Source organism: Drosophila teissieri, chromosome 3R (assembly GCF_016746235.2).
Source record: "Drosophila teissieri strain GT53w chromosome 3R, Prin_Dtei_1.1, whole genome shotgun sequence".
Classification (NCBI taxonomy): Eukaryota; Metazoa; Arthropoda; class Insecta; order Diptera; family Drosophilidae; genus Drosophila; species Drosophila teissieri.
The window spans coordinates 20500932-20523324 of record NC_053032.1 but is presented as its reverse complement, the minus strand read 5'-3'; the positions used below and the strand labels follow the sequence as shown (position 1 = coordinate 20523324).

The 22393-nt window shown below is 45.4% G+C and overlaps 2 protein-coding genes across 2 annotated transcripts; one reads left to right on the top strand and one right to left on the bottom strand.

The window, feature by feature from the left end:
• Nucleotides 1-8118: 8118 nt before the first annotated feature.
• On the bottom strand, nt 8119-9471 carry LOC122622018 (dynein regulatory complex protein 9). The gene has a single exon (XM_043800120.1). It carries the CDS (start codon nt 9469-9471, stop codon nt 8119-8121), a length of 1353 nt encoding a protein of 450 aa, XP_043656055.1.
• A 3783-nt stretch (nt 9472-13254) lies between these two features.
• On the top strand, nt 13255-17157 carry LOC122621422. The gene is made up of 4 exons (XM_043799274.1): nt 13255-13325; nt 13924-13986; nt 14071-14233; nt 14464-17157. The coding sequence occupies exons 1-4, from the start codon at nt 13255-13257 to the stop codon at nt 16912-16914; spliced, it is 2748 nt and encodes a 915-aa protein (XP_043655209.1). The 3' UTR covers nt 16915-17157.
• The last annotated feature ends 5236 nt before the right edge of the window (nt 17158-22393 follow it).

Genomic DNA, 22393 nt, shown 5'->3' with positions numbered 1-22393 from the left:
TTTGTCTGCCGTTTAGTTTATCTGGAGGTTAGTTTATCTGGAGGTTAGTTTATCTGGGGGTTAGTTTATCTGGAGGTTAGTTTATCTGGGGGTTAGTTTATCTGGGGGTTCGTTTATCTGGAGGTTAGTTTATCTGGCGGTTAGTTTATCTGGAGGTTAGTTTATCTGGAGGTTAGTTTATTTGGGGGTTATTTTATCTGGAGGTTAGTTTATCTGGAGGTTAGTTTATCTGGGGGTTAGTTTATCTGGAGGTTAGTTTATCTGGAGGTTAGTTTATCTGGGGGTTAGTTTATCTGGGGGTTACCAATTATGGCATGGGAGATTTCATACCAATAATCGCATGGGAGATTTCATATCAAATATCGCATGGGAGATTTCATACCAAAAATCGCATGGGAGATTTCATTTCAAAAATCGCATGGGAGATTTCATATCAAAAATCGCATGGGAGATTTCATACCAAAAATCGCATGGGAGATTTCATATCAAAAATCGCATGGGAGATTTCATATCAAAAATCGCATGGGAGATTTATTGCATGGGAGATTTCATTTCAAAAATCGCATGGGAGATTTCATATCAAAAATCGCATGGGAGATTTATCGCATGGGAAATTTCCTACCAAAAATCGCATGGGAGATTTATCGCATGGGAGTTTTATCGCATGGGAGATTTATCGCATGGGAGATTTCATACCAAAAATCGCATGGGAGATTTCATATCAAAAATCGCATGGGAGATTTATCGCATGGGAGATTTCCTACCAAAAATCGCATGGGAGATTTATCGCATGGGAGATTTATCGCATGGGAGATTTCCTACCAAAAATCGCATGGGAGATTTATCGCATGGGAGATTTCATATCAAAAATCGCATGGGAGATTTTATATCAAAAATTGCATGGGAGATTTCATATCAAAAATCGCATGGGAGATTTATCGCATGGGAGTTTTATCGCATGGGAGATTTATCGCATGGGAGATTTCATACCAAAAATCGCATGGGAGATTTATCGCATGGGAGATTTCCTACCAAAAATCGCATGGGAGATTTATCGCATGGGAGTTTTATCGCATGGGAGATTTCATACCAAAAATCGCATGGGAGATTTCATATCAAAAATCGCATGGGAGATTTATCGCATGGGAGATTTATCGCATGGGAGATTTCATACCAAAAATCGCATGGGAGATTTATCGCATGGGAGATTTCCTACCAAAAATCGCATGGGAGATTTATCGCATGGGAGTTTTATCGCATGGAAGATTTATCGCATGGGAGATTTCATACCAAAAATCGCATGGGAGATTTCATATCAAAAATCGCATGGGAGATTTTATATCAAAAATTGCATGGGAGATTTCATACCAAAAATCGCATGGGAGATATATCGCATGGGAGATTTCCTACCAAAAATCGCATGGGAGATTTATCGCATGGGAGATTTCATACCAAAAATCGCATGGGAGATTTCATATCAAAAATCGCATGGGAGATTTCATATCAAAAATCGCATGGGAGATTTATCGCATGGGAGATTTCCTACCAAATATCGCATGGGAGATTTATCGCATGGGAGTTTTATCGCATGGGAGATTTATCGCATGGGAGATTTCATACCAAAAATCGCATGGGAGATTTCATATCAAAAATCGCATGGGAGATTTATCGCATGGGAGATTTCATACCAAAAATCGCATGGGAGATTTCATATCAAAAATCGCATGGGAGATTTATCGCATGAGAGATTTCCTACCAAATATCGCATGGGAGATTTATCGCATGGGAGTTTTATCGCATGGGAGATTTATCGCATGGGAGATTTCATACCAAAAATCGCATGGGAGATTTATCGCATGAGAGATTTCCTACCAAATATCGCATGGGAGATTTATCGCATGGGAGTTTTATCGCATGGGAGATTTATCGCATGGGAGTTTTATTGCATGGGAGATTTATCGCATGGGAGATTTCATACCAAAAATCGCATGGGAGATTTCATATCAAAAATCGCATGTGAGATTTATCGCATGGGAGATTTCATATCAAAAATCGCATGGGATATTTATCGCATGGGAGATTTCCTACCAAAAATCGCATGGGAGATTTATCGCATGGGAGATTTCATACCAAATATCGCATGGGAGATTTCATATCAAATATCGCATGGAAGATTCCATGTCCCATATCGCATGGGAGATTTCATATCAAATATCGCATGGGAGATTCCATATCAAATATCGCATGGGAGATTCCATATAATTTGCCTGCCGGTTAGTTTATCTGGGGATTAGTTTATCTTGAGGTTAGTTTATCTGCCGGATAGTTTATCTGCCGGTTAGTTTCATATTTTATATCATATCATATATCGATTTCATATCAAATATCGCATGGGAAATTCCATATAATTTGCCTGCCGGTTAGTTTATCTGGGGATTAGTTTATCTTGAGGTTAGTTTATCTGCCGGATAGTTTATCTGCCGGTTAGTTTCATATTTTATATCATATCATATATCGATTTCATATCAAATATCGCGTGGGAGATTCCATATCAAATATCGCATGGGAGATTTCATATCAAATATCGCATGGAAGATTCCATGTCCCATATCGCATGGGAGATTTCATATCAAATATCGCATGGGAGATTCCATGTCCCATGTCGCATGGGAGATTTCATATCAAATATCGCATGGAAGATTCCATGTCCCATATCGCATGGGAGATTTCATATCAAATAACGCATGGGAGATTCCATATAATTTGCCTGCCGGTTAGTTTATCTGGGGATTAGTTTATCTTGAGGTTAGTTTATCTGCCGGATAGTTTATCTGCCGGTTAGTTTCATATTTTATATCATATCATATATCGATTTCATATCATATATCGCATGGGAGATTCCATATCCCATCTCGCATGGGAGTTTCCACACCAAAAATCGCATGGGAGATTCCATTCCAAAAATCGCATGGGAGAATCCATATCAAAATTGCATGGGAGATTCCATATCAAATATCGCATGGGAGATTTCATATCAAATATCGCATGGGAGATTCCATATCAAATATCGCATGGGAGATTCCATATAATTTGCCTGTCGGTTAGATTATCTGAGGGTTAGTTTATCTGGTTATCTGTTAATTTGCTTGCCGGTTAGTTTATCTGCGGATATCGCATGGGAGATATGGCATGGGAGTTTCCATACCAAATATCGCATGAGAGATTTCATATCAAATATCGCATGGGAGATTCCATGTAAAATATCGCATGGGAGATTCCATTCCAAAAATCGCATGGGAGAATCTATATCAAAATTGCATGGGAGATTCCATATCAAATATCGCATGGGAGATTTCATATCAAATATCGCAGATATGGGAGATTCCATATCAAAAATCGCATGGAAGATTCCTTATCAAATATCGCATGGGAGATTCCATATAAAAAATCCCAGTTGAGCCCAATGGGGATGAGTTCACCAGCAAACCGTGCATTTTGCATGTGAAACATCATCGTCATGAGCATTAAAACTAATGCGCCGAAAAGTAGACTATTCAAAATGTAAAAACAACTTTATTAGCTCAAACGTGCTTGAAATTTGAGGCAACATTTCGCAGAGATGTTGGCTACTTAACTTACTCTATAGAAGGGGCGAAAGTATACATTCAGCACATACAAAATCATTCATTCTGATTTTCTGTCTTATGCTGTTAAATGCTTTCAGCCAGACTTTACAGACAACCAAGGGTCATGCCACTTTGTTTTCTTTGTGCGTGAACTCCAGGTTTGCTTAAGCCCTAAAAAATCATTTCTTAACGTTGGTGAATGGAATATATATATGAATATGTGAGTACGCACGCATATCCCCATTCAACAGAGCCGCTGGCAACGGCCTCTCAATTGTCAGCAAAAGTTGGACAAACACAGCGACCTATAATACACATGCTGGCTGGCTCACAAACTAACACATTAGGCGGCATTTCCTTTGCCAAAGTTGGTTGACTTCGTTTTTGGGGACTGCGACGGCAACAACAAGCAAGCAAATAAACTGACAGACACTCGTTTCCGTTTTCAAACAAAACAGACGCCATATTTAAAATTCCAAACGGGCGTCCTGGCAATAACAACAACACCAACAAGAACAACAACTACTTTGGGCAATATAAGCAGGCAAACAAATGAAATAACAGAAAATTGCCGTTTGCTAAAAACTTTTGCTCTGTTTTTTTCCAGTTTTTTTTTTTTTTTGTGCTTTCTTGCCATTCCAGCCATGGAGTTTGTAGCTTCTGGCTGCTGCTGCTTTCGGTGCCAAAACAAAGAATTCAATTTAGTGGGTCGTGCGTTGATGTGGACAGGTTCATTGAACGCGGACTCATTCCTCCGAATGAGCATAAATTACGCACCATCCACGACTCGAAACTAATTGTGAAGTTATGCCAAACGATTCGATTCGATTCGGAATGCGCCAGCGAAAATCGAGTATCCGCTCAAAGATGACAGCGTTCTCGGATTGTTTGGCATTCATATCATCATGGTATTTCTCGCAGGCGAGAAATAAAAATGGAGAAACGAATAACGAATAACGAAAAACGAAAAACTTGCTGACCGGTGGCCGTGACTTCCGTGCACCAGAAATGAAATGAAAGATTTATTCCAGATTCGCATGACGAGATAGTGCGTTGTGTTCTGTTGTGTGGCAACTGCCATGGCACAAAAGACACGTAGGCCAATAAAAATGCCATCCTCGTTCGTCCTTCGTTCGTTTGGCCTGCTCCACAGCCGGAGTTGTATACTCGTACATATTATGCTAAAATGATTTGTGCGGCCAAATTGCCGTTCGGACGTTGCACTAATTTTATGGCAAGTGCATGGCGAAAACAATCAATAAAAGATAAGAACTTTGGCTGCTTTGGTGTAAGAACTTTGTACTTCAAATTGATGGAGCCTGGCTTTCTATATATAGCAAATATTTCATATATTTAGATCTATGCTAAGGGGAAAATCTTAGATTTTTGAGAAGTATTTTCGCTTGGTTTCTGCTGCGAACTATGCCTAGCACGAGACGAGTTTTAAACAGAATGCTCCATCGGAGCATTAGGAAAATCTATAAAATCGCTGGGCCCGTCAGGACGCCACCCATACATGCCAATAAAATATTTTATCAAACGTACGTGCCGCTATTAGTCACCCAACCCCACTTTCCATTCCCCCTCCCACCCGTCACATGTACGCATATCAAATGACGGCGTTGATGTGTTGAAAGCCCGGCAAAGACGAGGGCGGTTGAGAGGGCGGGTTGGGCGGTTGCGGATGTGCGGGCGGTGGTCAACCCTTTTTTACGGCTGGTCACTGGAGCACTCCGGCTCAACGGCACTCCGGCACTTCGGCACTACGGCAGACCAGCAGTCCGGCATTCCGGCTCCGGTTCTGGTCTCTGATTATGCGTCGTGCGGCCATAAATTTATATTGAAAGACGTGCGCTGTTAATCAAATTAAAGTGTTTGATTAAATTTTAAATATAACTCGCACTCTGCCGCGTCGGGGCAGTAAAAACTGTACAAATGGCTATACATATATGTATAAAGTTATGAATGAAAATTCATTTAAGAACACGTGGCGTATGCGCAATAATCAATTTATGAATTATGCGCAAGATTATTAATTAAACTATCTTGTTATGCGGCAAAGCGATAAAGTGCTAAAAGGCCACCCATTTAAGCCCGGTTCTAAAGAGAATTTCGAAAACGTGTCGCAAAGTACGCAGATACGCAGATACATAGATACGTAGATACGCTAGATATTCGAACACACTTTTGGCTCAAGTGGTGCGCCGGCACTTTAAAGCGCTTAACGGGCCAACTGAAGTTAAATAACAATTTCACTGCTCATTAACCCTAATTTGTATGTAAATTTTTCGGGTGCCTCCTTTCGGTGGGTCCTTTTTTCGCCCCCCGGTGAGCCCAGGGGTATGCAATGGCGCCTCTCTCTCACTTAAAAAGGCCAACTCCACGCCATTTTGTATGCTTTAAGTAACGCACATGACACGGAACGTAGCAGTAGCAGTAGTAGTTATATAGTGAAGGAAATGGTCGACGGGGGAGCGGCGGTGGCCATTATGGAGCATTCGCTGGAGCATTTTCTTCAAGTTGCAAATAGTGCGGGGCATGCAAAGTGCAGGAAGCGAGAATGAGTTGCTTTTGGACCAGGCGCAAAACGAGCAAAAGACCTGGCCAGAGATAGCTGGGATAGCTGCGGAAAATGAAGCGAGAAAAAAGAGGGGAAAAGCGTGGAAGATTGTTTGTCTGTTGCCCTCATTCTCGCCTTCTCGCCATGCATCGCAACCCGAGTCCAAGTCCCATCTTCCATTAATTCATCCGCCATGGCGGCCAAACAATAGGCCCGGCATTCCAGCGTGGCCACATTTGGTGGCTGGTGCCGAAAATGGTCCATTTTGCTCCGTTTCAAAATTGGTAATTCTTTTTCATTCTTTGGGTGTACAAAAAAGTTGTCAGAGGAGCCAAGAAAACGAACCAATTGTAATTAAAAGGGAAAACTTTTCTATGAGATTTAAAAAATTGCCTACAAATAGTATTACGTAGTTTTGCTTCAAAAATTTCGTTTATTAACTTTTGTGTTCATTATATTTTCTGCGAGTGACATATTTTATTGTGGTAAAACATGAATTTTTAAAATTCAAGTGATTGTTAGCCAGTTGTTTTATACTCGCCTGTTAGTAAATGAATAAATGTGTATTTTAAATCATTTTCTCTCTGAAAATGCAGCACAGTTTTGGTCAGTATATTTTTTTTTTACACTTTTTGGTACTATATTTTTTGGCAAGACTTTTCGTTCGCCAACGCTTGCGTCCAAGTGGCAACCGGGCATTATTTTTGCAGCACCAAATGGACTTTCGGCAGTCATTATCGGGATGTTATTGTTGCACCGCCGGCCAGCCAGGCGGCAACAATGCCGTGGAAGGATCCAGCTGTACTGACCGGGCGGAGTGCATTAAAACAAAAGTGAGTGCATGTGCAGACACTCCGCTCGCCGGAGCCGCGCAAGGACCTTCGCAAAACAGGGACCTCCAACTGGCAAACGGCAACGGCGACGGCAAACAAGAAATGACAGCCATGCAGCCTTGTGCCATGCAAATTCAATAAATTACTGCAACGACCATTAATTATATTTTAAATTGCAATGTCCACACTGGCACACTCCAGTGGGAAAGTTTTGTTTTTGTGTCCCCCCCTCTTTTATTTTTTTGCGACAACGAAGTGAAAAAGTTCCACTCATTCACCGGGCAAATTGTCGCAGTTTATCTCCTCCGCACGCATCGAAAACAAAATGCATATAGCCGCAGTGGCACACTGCCACGCCCCCTTGGGGGCTGCCGAGCCGCCCATTTGTGTTGCCAATGAATGAATGCGGCGCAACAAATAAACCACTTTTGGCCATTGCCCGGCATAAAGGATAAATAAATGCGGCAAAGAAAAGAAACGAGAAACAAGAGCAGCACGGCCAACACAAATAAAATGCTGCAACAATGGAACTCCAGATGCAACTTCAACTGCTGCCCCCACTCTCGACTGGGTCACCAGTACAGTACTCCCTCCACTGCAGCACTACTGCTCCCACTGGCAGCATGATTATCGCATCGCGTAAACAATTCTCGAGTTGCGCCTGTTGACACTGGCGGCATGTCATTAAGGGCGACGTCAGTAGCCAACCGCTGACGTGTTAACTGCAGCGCGTCCAACTTTTAATTGGTTTTAAGTCACAAGTTAATTTCCATAAAGCAAGGGTAAAGCTCAGAGAAGGAGTTGAGAAAAACGCGGCAGAAAAGCACGGGGAAAATACAAGAAAAACTGGGGGTTAAAAAGGCAAGGAAAGTAAAATCGATCCTACATTTAAAAGTCAAATTGAAAGTAACATTGATCCTACATTTGAAAAGGCAAATTGAAAGGAACATCTATCCTACATTAAAAAATTAAAAGAAAAATCGATCCTTCATTTTAAAAGTCAAATTGAAAGCTTACAAGATATCATGCAATTTCATTAGCTGATATGATTAGATATACATATGTAAGTATTAACTTTCTAGAGTGCGTAGCTAGTGTCCTATTTCTTGGGCTTGCCCCGCTTGCCGCGTTTGGGCTTCTTCTTGAATGGTCCCAGACCGCGTCGCACCATGGTTCCACGCCACCAGGATTGCAAACGGACGGCGCACTCAACGCGATGCATCTGCAGGTCCAGGAGTCGCTGCTCCTCCGCCTTCTGGGCGCGATACTCCTGCACATAGGTCATCCGCTCCTCGTAGATCTCCTGGTGCTTCTGCAACAGCTTCTTCTGCTCGAGGATGCGCAGCTCCCAGGCTTCGGCTTCGCGATCCACCCGACGCATCTCGCTGACATAGCGCTCCTGCCACTTCTTAATCTTGGCCTGCAGCTCCAGGATCTCCCGCTGGCGAAAGGAGCGGAGCTCAGCACTTACCCGCTCCTCGCGCGATAGCTTCTGCCTGATGTCCAAAATGTCGCGTAGGTAGGCCCGCTCGGCATTCTCACCCCAAATGGTTCCTTGGGCCAGACGACCCTCCTCCCAGCGCTGCACCAGGCTGTACTCGAGGTCATTGACCCGGGAGACACAGCGCAGCTTGTACTTGGTGTCGGCAATGCGCTCCTCCAGATCCTGCAGCTTGTCCTTGGTGACGCACTTTTCGCGTTCGAGGTCCACCTTGAGTTTCCTTAGTTCATCCTTGGCCTCCTGCAGCTGCTGGGCAGCCTGGGACTCCTCACTTTTGTTGCCACACAAGGCGGCAATCGCTTGCTTAATGCTTTCCAGACCCTTATCATCGAGACAAGGAGCTTCCATCACTTGAATCTGAAGGTTTGCCATGTCCTTGTCATCGAAGGACTCCATGTTCTCTCCCCTAAATGCATCCTTCTTAACTTCGAACTTTGCGACCTCAAAGGGTCCCTGATGTTCATTGATTTGCAGACACATAATTTTCATATCTCCAAAATCCTGCTGAGCTTCATCTTCACCTTCTACCTTTTTTTCTTCCTCCTCCTTAGTTTCTAGATCCTGATCCTGTGGATAACTTTTCTCTGCCAACTCCGGATCATTCATGGCTACTTCGAAAATCGCTCGCAGGGCATCCATATCCCTCTCGAATTTCAGCGCATCTAGGACATCTTCATCAAGCAGATCGGCATCGTTCTCCTGCTCACCCAGCAGGGATTCCAGTCGCGGCAGGACCTTGCCCGTAATGAGCACGCGATCCGGCCTCTCCTGCTCCCCCATCGACGAACTGCGTCGCCTTCGCAGAGAAGCGGGCAACGAAAGCGGTTTCCGGGCATTTAAACGCTGGGAACGCTGCTGCAGTACCAGCTGATTCAAGGTGTTCCTATAGACGGTCAGCAGCAGGATGCGTCGCAGCTCCAGCAATTGCTGCGTCGAGTGTCCTTGCGACATGGCAACTAATACCGAAATGTGTTGCCCGGCGAGACAATGGGTTCATGTGGAAGCCAATCCCTGGAGCTACCCCCAGCAACAGTTGCTAGGCTGTGGAAGTTTATAAATGTTTGGCTTCCAACATGAACTCGGATTTGCACCCGACTTTCAACTTGTGACTCATGGTACGCCGGCTCCTTCTTGGAAAAATGCTTGAGTTCGGGACCTGGCTTGCATATTTCATTGCTGTCATCGTCCTCGTGGCTTACGTGCGAAAATGCCCAACTGACTGCGTCAGACCCCTTATTGCACGCAGGACAGAAATCGTTGAATTTATTTGCCATCCTCTGGCTCCTTTGGGTCCTACTCTTTCATTTTTCCCTTTCGCTGCGCTGTATCTGTGCCTGTATCTGTGCCTGTATCTGTGTCTGTGTCTGTAGCTGTATCTGTGTCTGTATCTGTAAGTGGAGCCGTGTATCCTTGGGGTTCATTCACTCCTTGGGGCATGCAAGTATGCGTCTTCGCTTGGCCCATCGGCTTCTTCGCTTGGCTTATATGTTTAACCCAATAAATGCCGCGCTGATTGCAAGTTAAATTATTGGCGCACAGGACTCCAGACCCGCATTACAATTAAATTATCGCATTAACCGCAAAACCTGCACGCCGTTCGTCGTTCGCCGTTCGCTCTTCGCAGGACTCTGTTTTTACGACCGATTTCCCAGCATGCCCGCAGCGACGGGGTTTAAAAATAATATAAGTACATGGACCTCTTTGGCATTACACGGTCATACCATAGACCTATCAGTTACCCTGGGTTATGGGGGCACTACATGGGCAATCATGACGTGTGTCCTTTATGGTTCAAGGAACTTTAAAAGTAAACTTAAGAGGTATTAGTTATATTGTATTTAAATGAGTACCAACCAAAATCCTAAACACACTTGGTGGAATAGGTACCAAGTAGCCCTGATTTGTAGTGCGCTTTAAAGGCGAACCGCCGAAAGTGGTCAATGCACCGGGCGGCGTTGTCTGGCGACCAGGCCGTGGTGAAAAATGGCAGGGCGAACATTAATTTAATGCCCGCCGATGTCTCACACACACGCGGAGATACAGAATGAGAAAGAGACAGCGAGTAGCGAAGAGAGAGAGAGGGAAGTAGGGCAGTGAGAAAGAGATGGAGGCAGAAGCGCACACATGGAGGGAGCAGCAGTTCGCACTTGGCGGTCTGCTCTGCTTTCAGCTGCCATTATTTTTAATAGACTCGAGAAGAAAAAGTTTTCAGTTTTCTACTTCATTGACTGCAAATCGGCAGAAGAAGCTCCTCGGGTCGCGCATTGCCGCCATTTCAGGACCGTTAAGGATGTTAAGGATGCCAGCCAAAATTAAGTGCCCCCAAAAAAAGAGTGCGCTGTGCAGCGCCTGATAAGCACTCACATACACTTCTCTGGCACAACTGCAGCGTAAAGTCAAACACATAAATCGCCCGAGTTCGCCACAAGCCACAAGCAAAATTTTCCACCAGCAAAAAATGTTCAATTTCCATTTAGGTTCCCTTTCCCCCCCGCCGCCGTCGACCATTTCCAATGCAAATGCTCGATTATGACAAACTTTTCATTGATATCCTTGTGCGCACTCAGCCAATATCCAATCAAAAGAATTACTTGGGTGCCAGGACATGCCAAGCTGCCAGGATATTAATAGCTTCAAGGTCCTGTCGCAAATTTTTGCGGCTAAATAATAAATATGTAAATACTTCTCGGCCTCTCAAGTTCGCCATCACAATTGTCTAAACTGTCATGTGGTCGATTTTTTCCAGGAACCAGGTATCTTTCTCTACTCAAGTTTCTTGTGTTTAACTTTAAGCCAAAGTATCTCCAAGATTGTACCGCAAAAAGAGGTTTCGCTACTCATATATGCACTTTGAGTATTTTTGGACAACGCTTAAAGAATGACGCGTATTTCAGTTAACCGAATTGGTAGCGACAAGGAAGAAATTGTCCGTGGTTCAGGTCGCTTGGCAACCAGTTTATTTCGCCCTTTTGCCAAGGTCAAGGAAGGCGACCAAAGGGGTTTTTCTCTAAAAGGTAATATTTTCTAATACTACAAATTTCCATAGGCTGGCTCATCACTTCGTTCTGAACATCCAAAGCCAGCTAGAAACTACAAACTGCTGTGCAGTATCCCCTTTTAAACTGCGCCCCTGATCCTTGCAGCCAGCCCCCTGCCCCCGGAGCCATCAGGAACCGCGGAGATAACCTGCCGCACATATGACAGGACCCCATTCCGGCCGTTTCTTATCCCCCCCCATGTAAATAACCAAAATTTTATATTGCGGCCCGCAACCACGGCATATACTATACGTGTGCCACATGGAGAGGAGCCGAGCCAGGACGAGGCAGTGAAGCCAATGCCACGACAACGACAACGCCAAAGCCAGGAGCAAGTCAAGCAGGACACGGAGTTGCTGCGGCTTTGGTGTCGCTGGCAGGAGCAGGAGCAGGAGCACGAGAGTGGTCACTGCTGACGCTGGGAAGGCTGATGATGGCAGGCGGACATACGGGACACACAGGACATGCAGGACGCGGTGGACATGGCGGACATGGAGGACAGGCAGGACACCGTGGTGAGCGTGCGAATATGTCAGCGTGTGAGAGAGGTCCTGCGCCGTTGTCTGCGGCCGGGGGAGTGATAGACGCCACTGCCATTAATTCACATTCAGGTGCCACACGCTTGGACGAGCACAAGTGGTAGCGTCTGCACTGAAAGAAACGGGATCAAATAGGTGCACACAATGTAGCTAACAAGAATAAGTTTAAATTTAAATATAAATTAATGGAAAATAATATTAATAATAATAATATTCTGGTATATAGCAATATATTTTATTCTAAGTATTCAGCCAATTATTAATGTTTGAAAAAGGGGTATCATAAATAAAGTCTAATTAGGTAGCAATTTGCTTGAGTTAGAATGCATTATTATTACACATAAAATATTCCAGTTAAAGAACGCTCCATTTGGACAACACATTTAACCCCAAATGAGCAACAATTTCGCCCAGTGTGATTGGGGGTGCGAGTGTGCGACAACAACATGTGTTTACACTCATCAGAACAGGAATGGAAGAAGCTGGGCCCACTCGTGCAGGCAAATCCCGTGCAATGCATTATAAATGGCTCCGCCGGGTCCTGTGACCCCAGACGACCCACCACGTTTTTTTGGCCAAGAACACAAAAACTGGACGGAGTTCAAAAAGAAGTGACCTACTTGCCGGCCGTGTAATTAGTATACCACACAGGCCCGCGCCAGGGAAAACATAAAAAACAAAAAAACAAACGACAGCGGAGTGTAAAATTCATGGGGCGAAAAATCGAAAGTTAGTCGCCGCCGCGTTCCTCAATGCGTGGCACGTTGGGAAAGCCGACACAGTCGACGAGGGAAATCGATAAGGGCCAAGTGTCCCTGGCCAATGCCAAGCAACCACCAAAATAAATACGCAAAGGAAAACAGGACCAACAGCACCGCGAAGGGCCAAGAAACCGGGCAGCCATGACAACGCGACTCAACAAAACAACAAATGCCAATCACCCATACAAACGCGTATTTAATGCGGCTATTCGAATAAACTTGCCTCAAAAATAGAACACACTGTCGCATTAATATGCCCCGTGCCAAGCAAACTGTGTCAATAGCGGGTAGTAGTTGTGCATATGGCCAGTTGAGTAGGAGCCGCCAAGTGGCAAGGATCGCAGCGGTTACGGCCAGCAGTCGCAAGGATACCCCAAGGATACTCCATTTCAAGCCATGTTTCCCCAAGCCGAACTCGAGAACTACAAGCTGCAGGTGGAGCTGCTGCAGGAGAAACTGCAGCGCAGGTGAGCACATCAGAAATATAAAAAATATTAATAGCAAACCATAAAAAGATATGGTTATGGTCCTTAATAATGGGCTATTCATTATTTTTAGGCCATTATTTACTATTAAGCCGGTTAACTAGGCTCCAAAGATCCAACAAAAAAAATGAAGTCATTAAATTATTCATTGGCTGCGTTATTTATTCATTATGCAATTATTGAATTTAATCACACAGTTGTTTGCATTATAAGCGTTACAAATAAATGTAATTTAATTAAGTGAATCATGAAACGAAGGTTATAAATAATAAACTCCAAATTAGAAAACATTAGAGTAAAGAAAAAGGTTGAAACTTTCAGTTTGAATTTTATGCGTCAAAGACTACTTATATTTAAAGTTAACTAAAGTACAAAGATTATATTCATTATATCATAGCTGAATGTCATAAAATATCCCTTCGGTGGAATATTCGAAATGCCCTTTGGCACAAAAGCCATGGCCATTGATTTGTGTTTTTTCAGCTTTTCGCCCCAAGCTTTTCGTGTGCATGTGCAGCAGCTTACAAATGATATTCATGTCCTTTGACTCGACTTTCTTCTCGATTTCCTTTCCGTGCAGCGAGGATAATCGCCAGCAGCTGGAGCACAAGTTGGATAAAATCTTGCAGAAGCGCAGTGAGCTGTAAGTAGCTTTTGTCCCTCCCCTTTTGTCCCCTTCCATCATGTTGCCCAAAAAGGTAAACGGATATGTGTTTGCACTCTGCAGCGACAAGTCGGTGCGCCACAAGAGCCGCCAGAAGTACCAGGAGTTCCTGGAGGAGCAGGCCAAACGCAACGAGCGCAACAAGAAACTGGTCCACATGCTGGAGCGCATCGACGAGCAAACGGCTGCCATGTCGCAGCGCAGCGAGCGGCTTAAGATGATGAAGGTGAGTCCAATGGCCAAATGCAAAGTCAATCACACTTGGGAAATTAAGAAAATGTTCAAGTTATTCGCAATTTATAGGCAAGCATAGCCAATTTGCAAGTATTTAAATCATAAACCTAAGAAACAGATATAACTTTTATATTTGTTTGTTTCAAACTGTCACCCGTTTATTTTCCAAGTGCATCACGCGTAGCCTCTATCTTCATCTTTCTTTTCCCCGCTTTGATACAGCTGCAGTACCAAATGTACTTTGCGAAATTGGTGCAGAATCAAACATTGCGTTGCATTCAGCAGACGACGACGACCTCTCCATCGACGGCTCCATCCGCCGGCGGTGTGATACCGGTGCTGGTGCAACAACCGCAGCCGCAGGTGACGGTGACCAATCCGCAGTCGACGCCACAGAACTGGACGTTTGCCATGGCCACGCCCACGCAGGCGGGCATGCTGTTGACGCCCCAGTTTGCCGCAGCAAGTGCTGCAGGTCCGCCCATGCAGTCCATGCTGCCATCCCCCATGCCGGCTGGCCATCCTGTTTACTATCCGGAGCTCTTTGGCGGAACTGCAGCGCCCCTCGGCACCTCGAACCTGTTCGATTTGCGCGCCACCCTGCGCGCCTTTGATAATGAGAATGCCGATTTACCGGAGCGCATGCAGCCCCACTTGACAGGTGATTATCAGGCGGAGCTGGGCGGCAGGAGCCATCCAACAGCGAGCGCATCAGCAGCAGCAGCAGGAGCAGCAGCAGGAGCAGGAGCAGGTCCTGCGACACCCACATCGACTTTGTCCAGCCAGGAGAGGGGTGCGCGACAACTGAGCAGCACTTCCTCCACGCTGGCCACATCCTCGCTGACATTTGATAAATTGCCAAAGACATCGTCGCCTTCGCTGACGTTAACGGAGCTGCCGACTGCAGGAGCGGCAACTTCTGGCCAGGATGCGGTTGGGCAACCGCAGAGGGAAGCCGGCGACCTGGATGGCTGGACAAATTCACGCGTGACTAAAGTCGAGTATGAAAAATCACCAACTGTCGTTGGCCATAATGAGCCGCCGGGGCAGCGCCATCAGCAACAACAGCCAGAACAGATACCACGCCAGCAGCAAGGAGGCCAGGAGGCACAGCAGCAGCCATCTCACGACTTCGAAGCATACTTTGGTGAGCTGAAAATCGATGAGTCAACCTGGCGGAATGGCCAATCCCCATCCACAACCACACCCTTAGCCAGCGCCCACGAAGACAAACGCCCCTCGAACGTGCGTTCCAGCGAGCTGGGATCGGGAACTGTATCTGGATTTGGAGTGGGAATGGGAGCGGGAATGGGAGTGGGTGCCGGATCAGCGGTTAGTGGCAAAGTTGGCATCAGCAACGATTTGCTGGACGAAGTCAAAGCCAGTCGGGCGGCACTCGAAAGAGCAGCGGCTGCGGTTGATGAGCAGCTGGCAAGGGGTAATCAATTGTCGCCGCCAAGCAGCCAGGACCCCAAAACCGGTGTGTCGATTGAGAATATTGAAAATGCCATTTACGGCGAACGGTTGACAGGAGCAGGAGCTGGAGTGGCAGGAGCAGGAGTGGCAGTAGCAGGAGTACCAGCGACAGCAGTAGCAGGACTAGCTGCCACAGCAGGTGAGGCAATGGCTGCTGTACCAGCCAAGGGATTTTTGGAGAATTTGGCAACCAACCCATCGCCAGAGGAACTTCAGGAGGTGGAGCAGCAACAACAGCAGCTACAGTTGCCACAGCAAGTGGAGCCGGAGTTGTCCGGGTACGGGCAATACGATGCCAGCAGTTATGGCGATGCCAGTGAGCCCATCTATGCCAGCATCGATTCCGCCAACCTGCAGCCCATGCAAAACGCCAAAGTGGAGCCGCTTTACAGCGAAATCGGAAATCCCGCAGACTATCAGCATCAGTCGTATGCCACGGATGCAGGGGCAGTTGCTGCAGATGTGCCCGCAGCAGCAGTGGCAACCGAAGCTGCCGCCACTACAGTGGATGCCACCGGTGGTGGCGAGGTGCTGCCGCAGGAGTACACCAATATGGATTACGGCAACTACGAGGCCGAGCAATATGCGGCCGGCTATGATCCCAATGCCTATCCGGGCTATATATACGATGAGGCGAGCGGCCAGTACATAGCCGATCCCAATGCCACCCAGTATGCGGCAGATGGCAGCTACGCTGGCCAGGAGTACGATGCCAGTGCGGTGCAGAACTATGACTACAGCGCCTACGAACAGCAGACGGATCCACAGCAGCAGCAGCAGCAGCAGGAGCAGGAGCAACCTGAGTTGCCAGCACAGGAGCAACTGATGCAACAGCAGCAGCAGCCGCAGGAAGCCTATCCAGAAGCAGAAGCCACCCCGGAAGTGGAGGAGAGTCCTGGCGCTCCGGCGGAGCCACCACCAGCAGCGTCGGCCACCAGTAAGCCACTCAAACCCACGTCGATACTCTCGACGACAGACAAACAAGCGGCGCCTAATGATGCGCAGCAGCAGCAGCTGAAGAAGAAGAAGCGCGTTAATTTCGTTGACAGCAGCGAAACGGATGATAGCTCAAGCGCGAAACCGACCCAGGCCGCAAATCCAGGACCTGCCGCCGCCCCCCATCCTGCCACGCCCCCAGCCGCGGGCGGCAGCGAGAGTGATTTCGATTTTTCAACCGGCAGCGAGGCGAAGAATTAGAACAACGCTGCAAACATTGCGAGCTCTAATTTGTTGCCATTTGGGTTAACCAACCAGCCCAGCAGCGCCAAGCCACCCGCACCCAATTCAATGTGAACGACCGCCTCGATTTATTGCCAATGCAGTGGGCGAAAAAATTCGGAAAAATCGCGGAAACCCAGAGAGAGGAAAATGGAAAATAAAAGAGAAGAGAAGCGACCAATACGTGGAAAGTAGTAGTTTGCTGGGGGGAAAATGGCGAACCTCAAGCCGCGCAAAAAAGTTGTTGCTTACTTAGGCGACGTTCGTTCAATTCAATAATTTTAGTTGCATGTCAAATAAAGCGAATAAACTTTAAAATTCATTAAAAAAAATCCTCACATTTGTACAAGTATTGTGGTAATTTAATTATATCATATGCTTTAAGGTTGGGTAAAAAAATTCATTAATAACACAGTGATTTTATAATAACATGTTTTATTCACAGGCTGTTATGCATTGTTTAAACGCCTAGTATTACTACCTTACGCTGCATTTACTGCACTTTACTGCATTTTTGTCACTTCTGTTTACCACGCACATTCAGCCTTGACACAATTCAGCTGTTAACTGTGCGTATACGCAATATTTCGCATTAATACTTGGCGCTGACACACACACACTGACACACACACAGACACACTCATTTTGCCGCCGCGAATGTCCTGGGAAATATTTCATTAACGACATCGGTAATAAGATCAGCAGCTGTTGCCGCCAGGCCGCAATTTATCAAAAGTGCAATTGTCTTTGCCCCGGGCCTCGAAATTACCTCAGCCCGCCCGGCAACATTCGCTGGCCCACATTTCTGGCCGGGATCGCTGCCAATGACACTAATTATGTGCGGCCAGGCGGTTAAAGCCACGTCCAGCAAATATGCTGATTCCCGATATGAGGAGCAGCTCGGGCGTCGGCCGCTTACTTGGCCAACAATTGCCAACTTAATTGAAATTATGCCAGCCAAAGTACAATGCTGCCCCACATATATAGATGCATATATACTTTATTGCATAAGCGTGTATATATATACACACATATACATGGAATTTTAATTTAATTCACTGTGAAGACAGTGAAAGCGTTTGTATTTTCATTTGCGAAAAGCGCCTCCAACTGTTGCTGACAGTTTTCCATCAACTTGAGTGGCCAAGGACATTTTCCTATCGCTCTACGACTTTCAAGCGTCATCAATGCGATCATCACAATCAATGGAATGTATTTGTTTTTTACGAGAGGAGTCCACAGCACTTATTTTCCGCCCGAGGGTTTCCAATTTTTTAAACAATTTTATAAAGTTTTTTAATTACACTTCAAGTCACTTATTTCACTGCCGACTTAATTTAAATTAATTTCTGCACCCGACGGGCAACAGTAAAAATGTAATTAATACATATAATTGGCCTGTCGCAATGTCAACAGTCGAGCATATCAAACAGTTAAATCAAATGTCAATCAATTTTTGTGGTCGAGTCATTAAACATTTATCAAACCATTGGGAGTACGCCGCACTACACGCAACTGTCCCTTTGCATATTTCCGTGTATACGAATTTTCCGTACTTCCGCATTTCCGAATTTCCGTATTTAAAGCCAATTACAGCTGGGAAATTGGTGCAGTGCCGGGGTAAATAGACTAACATCCCTCCCATTGAGCATTGAACCCATTTTTGTTTCACTTTTTAATGAGTTGAACATTTGAAGCCGTACAAGCGAAAAAGTAAACCGAAGTGAAATGAAGGAGGAAAATCGAGCTGACAAAGTGGCAGTGGAGCAGCAAGGACGATGAACGATGGACGAAGGGTAAAGTGGTACTTTTGCAACAGAAACAGAAATTCGCAATTAAATGTAACACACAAAACCTCAAAGGCAAATGGCAATATAAAATGTAATGGGCCACGTTTAAATTTCCTCAGTTTGGGGACAGAGAATTCAGACAAATTTCGAACGCTGTGTCACTTCAAATGAAATATTTGCATTGACCCAAACTTTTTTCCATCGGCAAAAAGGTTTTAAATTCCAGCTAATGACGTCGCAGTACAACCAAAAGCAGAAAAAAAACCCCAATTTCTTATCAAGCAGCTAATTGCCGACTCAATTTACGCCAAATGAAAATTCTCCAATAAATATCCTTTTGAAATTAAAGCGGAGCCCTCGAAGTGCTAAGGTAAATATGTGTTTGATTTGAAATTACATTGCACAAATCTTTGGAGAAGAGGATTTGGGGTGATTTTATTAACGCACCGCTACAAAAAGCTTATAAAGCGTTTTGTCAAAGCAAACATTATATAATAAATACCAGGTGCACGATGTGTGTCCTTGTCAGCGCTATTCAAAAATAAATTGCAAAGCAAATCAAATCGACACGTCGCAGGTAGGAGAGCTAAAGGATTATGGCTGCTTCGCCCACAGTCTGCATAATTGAGTGGCGCTTATTTATGCACCCCCGGCAAACAACAGGAGGCACCTCCCCCGCAACCAATCAATGCATCCCCATCAGAACTCACAGGATCCTCAGGACTCCCCACAAGTCCACATCGCACATTCCCATATTCGATGTGTGCGGCAAAGAAGGTGGAAAAAGAATATAATCAGTGCTGAAATTCAATTTCGAAATAAAACGCAAACGCAAATCGAGAAGCAAAATTTTCAGTGCCATCGAACATATGCTGGGTTAGGGATCTGGTGGTGGTGGTGGTGCTGGTGATGTTGCTGGTGGTGTTGGTGGTGGTGGTGTGATTTCCCGATGGTTGTGCATCGTGTGTGTGTGCACACCCAGTGGGGCAGAAACAAACAAGGTGGAACAGCAAGAGCCGGCATACGTGGCGTATGATTGACGGTTATGCAAATGACATTTTCGGGGGTAAAGGCAAGTCGTTCGTTCCCTGATCATATTTACTATACTCGTAGAGAGCAGTTATGGTATGAATAAAGCAGTTGGCTTTGTGGGGGAGCATAAATGATGGATTGAGCCTGTCGGAAATTAATTTCCACTTCTAGTTACTCGAGTCGCAGTCGCAGTCGAAAGTTCTGCACAACTTCAATTTCAAACGTCTCGAACAGCACGAATTGTATTCCCAATAAAAATTATAAAATATATTTAGAACTCTTATTCTGCTCAATGGCCATGCAACCAATAAAGTTTTCACCAACTTTAAGGCAGGTATAACTTCTGTGGCTTGGCGATACGATATCCCTTTGTCTGCGCGACCACTAACAAGCCTTTATTTGGAATGGGCTGGGTGGTATTGTCGAAACGCAAACATTGGCCGGCCAATGGAGAGAGATACTATAGTTTTCGGTCCCCGTTCCAGCTCATCGGGCCATTGCACTGACATTAACGCTAATTGAAAACATGAAAGGCGATACACCAGCCAAATTCCCCGTGCGCACCGCCATCCGTGATGATTAGTGCACGTGCAATGCTTTCAGCTTTCTGCTTTCAGCCCGACTGTCTGTCTGTCTGCCTCTCTCTGTCTGTTGAATGCCCGTCGATGTGTAGTCTCCCATGCCACCTGTCACCTTCCTCCCCATCCGCCCATCCGCCCACCACCACTTCTCACCTGACTCCGGCGGCGCTTTCCTGTTCAATTTCGTGCTATTTTCATGGTGAAAAGATAACAAAAGTTTTTGCCGCGCTGGCAGCGTAAGAGTTTCCCCACGTTTTTCCGCCAACTTATTATTGTTTAAATATTTACACTAAAAATGGCGACGGCGGCAGTGAGAGCAAGGGTGCGATTCCTGGTGTCTTGCTCCGTGTCGTTTACGTTGTCCTTGTAGGTGCCGCCATATGCGAGGCAAGTTCGCCCAGGAACGCCTCGTTTTCGGGGGGGCACAAAGTTTGCGAGGCACTTCTACTTTGGGCCTCGACCTGGAGCCATGGCATTGTCACACACTTGTCTTCTGCGTAGCGAGACTTTGGGTTCCCAATCCAGATATTGCCAGTGGAATACATATGGGCACTCGGAAAAAGCCTTATACAACGGTTTTAAGCTTCTAAAATACAAGTTTTTGAGGCTGCCGATGAATACGTAAAAGATTAAAGAAGGTTTTGCTAATAGTTTATAATCATTACTTGGTGCCACTTAAAAACCTCATTTTTATATCCGTTACTTATAGAGTAATAGGTTATAATAGATTCGTTGAAAAGTATGTAGCAGGTAGAAGGAACACCTTAATCAGGAACTTTCGAAGCTACGTTTTGATTCAACGTTCTTTTTAACAGCACACTTTTGCGAATCCTTACAAGCAAAGTTGTACTTCTAAGATTTTGATGTATTTTTTCTGTGCCTGCATTTTTTCAGCAGAAATTTCCTGGGGGCTGTGTTGTATCCTTTCAACAGGCCATATCCGGCTGCGGTGTTCAATTCTGTATTACTTTAAACGAGTGGCATGCCCAAAATTGCGCCTTACTTTGTCGATTAGTCGACGCTCGTTTTTGGGGCCAAGCGGAGTTCGCTGATGATGTGCATACTTGGGGGGATACAACCACTGGGAGTATATAACCCGATGTCGGATGCTAATGCCAGTGCTCACACTCGCAATCGCAATCGCACTTATTCAGATGATGGGGAAAATGTTTTCGCATAAACATCACGTCGGTCACGTTTCACGTTTGTCCGTTACAGCTACATTTACAGCTTTGGCTCCAGTCGAAGCTCCACTTGGCGCTGCTCTTTTCAACTTTTTCCTATATTGTTGAACTGCAAATGTTGGGCCAACAGTCAGCCAGACACGTATGACAGTTTTACTACGATGGCAAACAATGCTAATAATCATCATAATGCTTTTGAAGTGGCGCAAATATTTTCCAAGCCCATAAACATAAATCAGTTGGGCGATGGAAGATGGGTGGTAGATGATGGGTGATGGTTGGTTGGTTGGTTGGTTGCTCCATGCAATATGTCCATGTGGGCCTGGTTTAAAACGTATCAACAAGCTGTACAACATATATGTATAACATTGAATTTACGTCCTGTCAAAAGGAGAACATGGAGGCAGAGGCGGAGGCGGAGGCGGTCCTTGCACAATTTGCAATCAGGCAAAACTAATTTGGCCAATAAGCCGCAGGCGAAGAGGTCAAAAAGGTTGGATCCCAAACGACAGTTGCAGCCGTCGTCGATTCGTGTTCCAAATTGCACAGATAATGGAGCAAAATCAACTTGAGCTCAACTGATATTGACAATTCAGTGCCACAAACACACTGGGACAGAACACCGAACTTTCTCAGCTGCTTGCGACCAATTGAGAGATTCCCAAATGACAGTCGAATTGATTTTCATCGATATGGCCGAAACCATGTGCTCCTGCATTTCATATTCATATGCGAACGTGCTCCTGGCACTCCATTCTGATTCTGATTGTAAATGTGATGGTGAATGTGATTGTGACTATGACTGTGCTAGTGACTGTGACTGTGACTGTGAGCGAGTCCCTGGCAATGGCAGCTAACCGCAATGTAATTG